Source organism: Micromesistius poutassou (assembly GCF_964030765.1).
Source record: "Micromesistius poutassou genome assembly, chromosome: 13".
NCBI lineage: Eukaryota > Metazoa > Chordata > Actinopteri > Gadiformes > Gadidae > Micromesistius > Micromesistius poutassou.
The window spans coordinates 12,894,993-12,904,411 of record NC_140283.1 but is presented as its reverse complement, the minus strand read 5'-3'; the positions used below and the strand labels follow the sequence as shown (position 1 = coordinate 12,904,411).

The window sequence follows — 9,419 nt, the reverse complement described above, 5'->3', positions numbered from 1 at the left end:
CTCTCCCCCCGGGAGTGAGACGGCGGTGAAGTTTGACGCCCAGGGTGACGGTTTGGGCCGGTACAACATCTTCAGCTACCAGCGCTCCGGCGATCGCTACGGTTACGTGCCGGTGGGGGAATGGGCGGAGACCCTGAGCCTGAACAGCGACCTCATCCACTGGCCCCGGGACACGGTGCCCCCGTCCCAGTGCAGCGACCCGTGCGCCCGCAACGAGATGAAGAAGATGCAGGCAGGTGAGAGACGAGCCCTGGAGGACCGCGAGATGGGGAAGACCGTCGCATCCCCTCAAGAGCTTCCTTCATCCACCCATCCATGCATCGCTACATCCACCTATCCATCCCATGCATCCGTTCACCTCATTCATCCATCCATCCATTTCTTCATCCGTCTATTACTTCGTCCATTCATCCATATATCTTGTGCATCAATCCATTCATCTATCCATCACATCATCCATTCATCCGTTTAGCCATCCTTTCACCCATTAATTTTTTCATCCGTTCATCCATTTATCCATGCATCCATCCATTAATCTATTCATCTTTCTAATCATCTATCTATTCACACAATCATCTATCTATTCACACACAGCGCATAATATATACATATAAAAACACAGACATGCACAATCCAGACACACCCACAAAAGCACACAGGCTTGCATTCACACACATACACACACACACACACACACACACGTACACACATGCAGGAATACACCATGCTCACAGCAGGGTCAGAGCTGTGTTTCTGTCCGACCAGCTCCCCGCTCTTTTCATCTCCCTATCATCTACCTGTTGATGAATTTAAGATCCTGTCTACAGTGTTGTAGACAGTTACAATGTTACTATTGCACACTTACTATTTGACTGTTATGCTGTAAGTGCTATATCGTAGCACTCGTGCACGTATCGTCAGTCCCTTTGGACCAGAGCGCCAGCCTCTGTGCCTCCCCGACGAGTTTGTAGTAAGACTGGTCCCTTTGTGGCTGAGCCACAGGTGAGTACTGCTGCTGGATCTGCACGGCGTGTGAGCCTCACGAGTACCTGGCCGACGAGTTCACCTGCTCCCCGTGCTCGCCCGGCCAGTGGCCCACCGACGACCTCAGCTCCTGTTTCGACCTCCCCGAGGACTACATCATGTGGGAGGACGCCTGGGCCATCGGTCCGATCACCATCGCCTGTGTCGGGTGAGTGAGCACCGCAGCATCCAACAGGCACAGCCCACCAGTCGGCTGGTGCCTGTGGATAGCATAGTGGAGAGCACGGCATAGCTTTTCCACACATACATCTATTGAGAGTTCCCGTTGAAATGGATCTGCTCTAACATCAGCTGTAGAAGCATTTCTAATCCAGACAGGGTGTCATGGGCCTCTAAAAATGTGCCACGTTAAAAGAAGAGGAGAGGGAGTCTGCTTAGAATAGATGGTTCATGGTTAATTAGGTAACTTGAGTGGTTCATATAATGGTCGAGATAATAGTTCCTCATCAACTGCAGGCACCAGCACCACTTTCCCCCCCGGTGCCCACTTCCACCACATTCCCCCGACACCACGCACACAAGGTTACACACACCACACACACAAGGTTACACACACCACACACATAAGGTTACACACACCACACACACAAGGTTACACACACCACACACACAAGGTTACACACACCACACACACAAGGTTACACACACCACACACACAAGGTTACGGGGTAAACTTGCGCCCATAAAGGGCCGCCAAGAAATTGAACTGATGAGCTGGAAAATTGCTTCTAATAATGTGTCATGTCGCGTTATGACGATTAACCACTCACACGGTGGCCCGCGAAAAAAGGAAAAAAAAACGATCAGAGATTCACACTAATTTCATTGCGGTAGATAGAATCTGCTCTGTTTAATAACATGTAAACAGGAGCAACGAGAGAAGCTCATCCTGCAGTCCAATTAAAAGAGGAGGAAAGCAGGCACCGCTTTCTACTGCCCTTTCCTATCAAACACGATCACACTGACTTATAAATGATTCTCATTTCTCTTTGGGTCGAGAACACAATAATGGAAAAGTTTGAACAGAAAACTTTATGAACACTGAAGGACTGTCTACAGTATGAGATGAGCTACTCTTTTAAAAGGACGTTTTCCTTTTTTAAGCACAGTACACTGTATCAACATTCACTAGTCTTTCCTTTGCCTACCACAGGTTCATCTCCACGGGCCTGGTGTTCTGGGTGTTCATCAGACACAACAACACACCGCTGGTCAAAGCCTCGGGCCGAGAGCTGTGCTACATCCTGCTCCTGGGCGTCTTCATGTCCTACGCCATGACCTTTCTGTTCCTGGCCAAACCCTCACCCACCATTTGTGCACTGAGGCGGCTGGGCCTGGGCACGTCATTCGCCGTCTGCTACTCTGCCCTGCTCACCAAGACCAATAGGATCGCTCGGATCTTCAGCGGCGTGAAGGACGGAGGCGGAGCCACGAGACCTCGCTTCATTAGCCCCTTCTCCCAGGTGAGTGCAGGGCCAAGCAGGAATATGTGCAACGGATGGCGCTGTGGAAGAACGGAGAACGGAATAAGGTTTTATTTCCGATTAGTCTCGGCCTCTTCTGTTTCATTCGAAACCACGTTACTGTGCGATTCATCCTGAACGCCTGATACAGAGAAAAAGTGAGGCAAAACTGAAGACAAGATTCCCATTGGCTGTCAGCGTTTAATCTTTAGGGCTACATTGAAATTCTGAACACAAAGAGGAGGGAGGCCGATCCAGATCTGGATCAGAGTTTTTTACTTTGCAATTCACGCACATTGCACTTGAGGAGGACCGCCTGGAATTGCTGAACTGGACAGATCTTAACGAGAAGGGTTTCTTTCATCAAGTTTAAGCGGTGTGCTGGTACCAAAATAAGCCGTAAGATATGAATGGGAAATGAATGATTGGTGGAAATTCATAAATGCATCATAAAAATGTGTAACGACCCAAGGAAGGAATCGCTCAGGTGTGAGCACACTCGGTAACACTTGCCAACAGAAAACAAGCATGCAGCATCGCCTAACCAAGAACTATAACTGTAGTTTCATTACCGAGAAGGGATGGGGGCTAGAAAAAAAATCAAAAAATACACACAGCACCTCAGGGTGCCATAACTCCATTGCGTTTTTATTTAATTTCTTCCAACCAATAATAAATCATATTCCACCGGTTCCTGTCTCCCGTTGTTGCATCCCCCCCCCCCCCACCCTCCTCCACCTTCTCTTTCCATAAACCCCCCGCCTTCTGCAGGTCTTCATCTGCCTGAGCCTGATCTCGGTGCAGCTGGTGACGGTGTCTGTGTGGCTGCTGGTGGAGGTGCCCGGCACGCGTCGCTTCACCCTGCCCGAGCGGCGGCAGACGGTCATCCTGAAGTGCAACATGCGTGACTCCAGCATGCTGATGTCGCTGGGCTACGACGTGCTCCTGGTCATCTTGTGTACTGTGTAAGTGGAGGCAGAACGCCCTCTGCGGCCTGTGTGTGTGTGTGTGTGTGTGTCATCCTGTGTAAGTGTGTGTGTGTGTGTGTGTGTGTGTGTGTGTGTGTGTGTGTGTGTGTGTGTGTGTGTGTGTGTGTGTGTGTGTGGCTGCTTGTCCTCAAACTTGTTCTGTTTTTTTATCTGTCTTTATCAGTGCGTATCACGACACTTAGAGTGCTGTGGGTCACAAATTCCGATGACATTAGAAAGTAGTTGAAGAGACCAATGATCATATATTTTTGCGTAGTCTGCTACACTACGGAAACATTCACCTTGAGAAATACCTTCATATAATGGCATCATCAAGTGTGCCAAAATGATTGTGCCACTTTTTGGATTCTAACATTCAAACTGTGATTTTGTGTACCACTAGGTATGCTTTCAAGACCAGGAAGTGTCCAGAGAATTTCAACGAGGCCAAGTTCATTGGCTTCACCATGTACACCACCTGCATTATCTGGCTTGCCTTCCTCCCCATCTTCTATGTCACATCCAGTGACTATAGGGTAGGCTCTCACCGACACGCACAAACACACGCTGACACACACACACACACACAGTGACTAACAGACCTACACACTGACACAGTATCACACACACTGAGACATACACTTACCGACATACACTGACACACACATACACACAGACTGACACACACTGACCTACACTGACACACACAATCACGCACACGCAAACACAGAGATTGACCCACCCTGGCACACAAAAATATGTCAAGACAGATATAAATGGAAACAGACAGACACTAACATACACAGACACACATAAAGACACACGGAAAACATTCTCTGATACATACTGACACAAGGAGAAATAACTACAAATAAAAATATAAATAATGCAGATTTACAGTAAGTTATTAATATTATTATTATTATTATCATTATTATTGTCATTATTAATAATTTTATCATCCAAGTCTCCAGATATCAAAGGGTGTGGGAGTGTTCGCATGATCCATACAAATCTTACACACACACACACACACACACACACACACACACACACACACACACACACACAAACACACACACACACACACACACACACAGTATCAAAGGGCCAGGTGGAGGACTGCTGATGCCAGGGCTGCTCATCTGATCCCCATTAAAAAGACTCTGAAAGCAGGGAGCTCAAGTCACACACACACACACACACACACACACACACACACACACACACACACACACTCCCTTTCTCTAGCTACGCCTCTCTCTCTCTCTCTCTCTCTCTCTCTCTCTCTTTGTCTTTCTCTCTCTATGTCTCTCTCTCTGTCATCCTCTATGTACCTCTAGCTCTCTCTCCCTCTATCCTCCTCCTTTTCTCTTTATATCTTTCTGACTCCCTTGTCATCGTTCTCCTCTTTCCTTCCCTCCTTCTCACTTTCTGTATGTATGTCTCGTTCTAGCTACAGTATCTTCACTTTTTCCACATCTCTCTCTCTCTCTCTCTCTCTCTCTCTCTCTCTCTCTCTCTCTCTCTCTCTCTCTCTCTCTCTCTCTCTCTCTCTCTCTCTCTCTCTCTCTCTCTCTCTCTCTCTCTCTCTCTCTCTCTCTCTCTCTCTCTCTATGCCTTTTGCCCACTCTCTCTTTCTCGATAATCTTCTCTCCGCCTCTCTTTCTCTCGGGAAATAAGGATTTCTTTGGCCTTGCAATCTGACTTTAAGATTAGCCAGGTAGCCGCATAACATCTCTCATGAATACACACACCCCCACACGCACGCACACACACACCAAGACACACACATACGCACACACACAAACACACACTATAAGATATTGCTGTTTACCAAGGGGGGCCCTCCCTGTCTACTGTGAGCTATTGCTTTGAGCTGACTTGGCTATTTAACCCCGCCTCGCCTCTAACACGGAGCTACATGGATGTAAGCATTGAAACTCTACAACTGCACGGACCTCGGATCAATGAAGACAACTGAGCCACTCTGTGTGTGTGTGTGTGTGGCCATGAACATCTTCCATGGCAGTCTTCTGCCAGGGTGATAAATGGCTCCACACTGGATCCAGACCAAACAGATACTGTACAGTTTATCCTTCGTGGGTCTCCTTTGATTAAGTCTTGTATTGATCCACGTTGTAACTGCTATCCGCTATGGTTGAGCAGCGACAAAGGTCCGCCAATAAACACCGAAACACTCCTTGCGAAATCCCCTGTTGGCAGAAGTATGTATCACTGCAGGTTGAATCACTTCATGCATTCACTGCAGTCTATGTTTTGCCATTACATTTCTATTTTTGTTCCTCCGCTGGCGGTTATTGATATGGGCAACATCGATAAATAAAACACCTCACACCATAAAGCTGCTGTGTGTTTTAAAGGGGCTGTCAGATTTGAGTGCTATCATTTGGATGTAATCTATTAGAAATATCCTAGGAATTTGTTAGGAATTTGTTGTTTATATTTTAGACAGCTCCAACTAACTTCTGACCAATAAGGGCATCTCTTTCCTGATTGGTTCGGGGAATCCATCTCACCTATCAATCACTTTCACACACAGTCTTATCTTCTCAGTACTGGGGAAACATAGGGAAGGAGGGAGGTTAGCATAGAGGGAGGGAGGATTTTTTTTCTATTTTTTCTATTCCACTCTTTTCCACCCTCTCTCTCTCTGCAGCTATGTAAGCTGATGTTTTGCTCTGTCCTCAGGTTCAGACGACCACCATGTGTATATCGGTCAGTCTGAGTGGCTTCGTGGTGCTGGGCTGCATGTTCGCTCCCAAGGTCCACATCATCATGTTCCAGCCCCAGAAGAACGTGGCCAGCCACAGGGTCAACCTCAACAGGTTCAGCGTCAGCGGCCCCACCACCTCCTATCCGTCGCACGGTACGTTCCACTCTGAGCCCTGTGCTCTCGGACTACCTCGAGACCCAAAACGCCCCACCTCCCCTCCCGGCCCTCTCAGTCCTCTTTACTCCCTCTTCAGCTACCCTCCACTCTCTCCCCCTCCTCCCCTTTTCTCCCCCTCCTCTATTCCTTTCCACCTCTTTCTCCCCTCACTACTCTTCTCTCCCCTTTCTCCCATCCTTGTCAATCCCCTCCCCTCCTTTTCTCCGTGTTACCCTCCTCTCCCCTCTTATTCTCTCTTCCTCTTTCCTCTCCTCTCACCGCCCCTCACCCCCTCTCCCCTTCTCGTCCCTCGTTTCCTTTCCTCATCTCTTGTCTCTGCTGCCCCTTCTCTCATATCTCGTCTCCTCTCCAGCCCTATTCTCTCCCCTCTTCTGTCCCCCTCTTCCCCTCTCTGCTGCCATTCCTCCTCTCCTCCCCTCTACCCTTCTTTCCTCTACTCTCATCTATCCCCCCTTCTCTCCCCCTTCTGGCATCTCCTCCCCTACCCTTCTTCAGACTCCCTCCTGTTCTATTTAAAAAATGTTCTCTTCTTACATCAGGTTATTGACGATTGGGTATGTGGGGAAACTAAATCGAAACAATCACTAAGCAGCCGTGGTATTTCATTAAAGGTATAATATATCATTTCTGCCGCTAAAAGTTTCTCAGTCAAAACAACAACACAAGAAGCAGCTTGGGAACATGGAAGTTGTTCTCCTCTCCACCATTGCCTTTGACAATCTATCTGAAGTGACTGAGGCAGAAATCGTGTTCACAGACCATTAATGTATTAAAGTCGTATTCACGTGGCACTTAGTCATGGTTATTAGCGTTATGTCATTTAATTCCAAGAAAATTGCTGCAAGTAATAAAACGGTAGCTTGCTAACTTAGAGCATAGCATAAGATGAGTCGACTACCGAGCAGCTGTAGATAATTCTATGTGGGGTAGTCCAGGGTTGTTACCCGTGGTCGACACAATCAAACTAAAAATAACTTTTTCAACTAAAAGTAACTTTATAACATTACTGTATGCACATAACAGTGTTCCCACATGAGAAGTTTTTTGTTTTTTAAAAATATATCAGATATTTTATAGATATTCCCGCTCTGAATTACAGTGATCCTACGGGGGTAATTAAAGATCCTTGGTTTGAGTCCCGTGTTTCTAGCGGTGTATTCCTGCCCAGGGGACAGTCGGGTAGCAGCACTCCTCTCCATAGAGCCAATCTTTCGGTCAATATTCCTACACAACAGGCAAACTGCAAAGCACCCTGCTCTAAGAAATGGCCAAACTAAAATGCAATTATACCGGAGATGTCTCACGTTTCAAAATGTTCCCAATGGATTAAAATCTTTGTTTAGCAGGGTATCCCACTAGATCTACAACAGTTAAAAGCAGTTAAGCTCCGGTGTGGGTGTTACACAGATAAACTGTATATAATACATGTTAAACAGACTTAACATAGACCGTATATAATCCAGTGTTTTTGAGATTCTTGCATCCGTAACACTGATTCGGAAACTCCAGATTGATTCTAATAATGAATTTGCCAGCCGTCCCCTCTGCAGGGAGAAACCAACAACAATCCTTCCCCTCGCACTTGATTATGTTTTGAGTGTACACAGAGAGACGGGGCTTTTCACAGACGCCACATTGGTGTTGTACACGGTGCTACAATGAAATACGATTTTAGCCTTTTTAAATAGTTAGGGGGGAAAGGGCATATGACGCCATTGGCATGCGGCCAAATCTGGCAGGTCGTTACCGTGAATCCTTATGGGTTTGAACATTGTTGGAAACAATGTGGATTATGTCAGTAGTACACAACTCAACAAAATACATAACATAGGCAGATATCGTACATAGGATACCTTTAATGGCCAATATTCAGCCTTACGTTGCTATCCACCCGCAGAGCATAAGAACAACAACATCAGTGTTGAAACACTGTTATTAAAGTGCCTACAGTAATCAACGGCAATACCATCTGCTCATTGAAATCAAATAATGTCATCATCTGTATAGTTATTTCTCTAACCCCCATTGCTTATTGCATTAAGAGGCTATTATTACTTAAATACAATAATATTCAGACAGTGGGTTTTGACCGGCGAGAACGTTGTGGGTTGTTTAAGCGTGCCTGTTTATGTTTGCCTATTGTTTATGCCTCCCCCCTCTCTCTGTTTCCCTGGACACGGCCTGCTGCAGCTTCGGTCAGCACCGCCCAGTACGTCCCGACCGTTTGCAACGGGAGGGAGATCGTTGACTCCACCACATCCTCTCTGTGACCGAGCCCCCCCCCCCCCCCCCCCCCCCCGTATCTGCCGCCCCTTCCCTCCCCCCTCGACTGTTAGAAGAAAATGAAAAAAAACACACCATCATCCCCCATGTATTCTTTCAAGCACACACACACAGACACACACACACACATAAAAACACACACATCCTGCAGACAAATGCATAAAAAAGCACAGACACACATGGACATGCACACACGGACACACACTTCAGCCTCACTCGTGGACTAGAACTTTATTGTTTCACATATGTAGAAAGTGTGTAACTATGATTAAATTATTTTCTAGGGATGTAAATATAAGGAATCAATATTGTTGTAAGTAGAGAAACAAAAGAACAAAAAAAAAAGTTTTTAGGAGGAATTTTGAAGCCTTTGTTTTTTGATAGCAGTTTGTTATGATACTGTGTAAATAGCCAGGGTAGCAATCATGGGGAGGGCGGAGGGGGAGGAGGGGGGAGGAGTGTGGGGGGGAGGTGTGTGGATGCCTGCCCCACCCTCTAATATCCGGTGGACTTTTTATTTCAATGCTTTTTTGTAGTTTTCATTGTAATAACTGACTGTATGCATTTCTATTGTGTATCTGTATATTTGTATGATATACTACTGATGGTTCGAACAGCACAACGTTAACATTATTGTAACTTTAGAATGAGTGTGGAATAGCCTAGAATATATACGAAGGACAGGTTAAAAAAAAAAAGAAAAAAGCAGAAACTCATTGACTGTGGATACTGCAGCGGATCATTCAC

The 9,419-nt window shown here is 46.4% G+C and overlaps 1 protein-coding gene across 1 annotated transcript in view; it reads left to right on the top strand.

Moving 5' to 3' along the window:
* The window catches only part of LOC311357882 (metabotropic glutamate receptor 3-like), a gene marked incomplete at both ends in the record, with an annotated part of 13,020 nt that extends 4,361 nt beyond the window's left edge, over positions 1-8,659 (top strand). The window contains 7 exons of the mRNA XM_084477900.1: positions 1-236; positions 1,003-1,192; positions 2,198-2,507; positions 3,279-3,472; positions 3,879-4,011; positions 6,188-6,365; positions 8,580-8,659. The exon at positions 1-236 is cut by the window's left edge and continues 7 nt beyond it. Coding sequence (XP_084334026.1) covers positions 1-236; positions 1,003-1,192; positions 2,198-2,507; positions 3,279-3,472; positions 3,879-4,011; positions 6,188-6,365; positions 8,580-8,659 — 1,321 coding nt within the window. The remainder of the gene's footprint in view (positions 237-1,002; positions 1,193-2,197; positions 2,508-3,278; positions 3,473-3,878; positions 4,012-6,187; positions 6,366-8,579) is intronic.
* Positions 8,660-9,419: the final 760 nt, after the last annotated feature.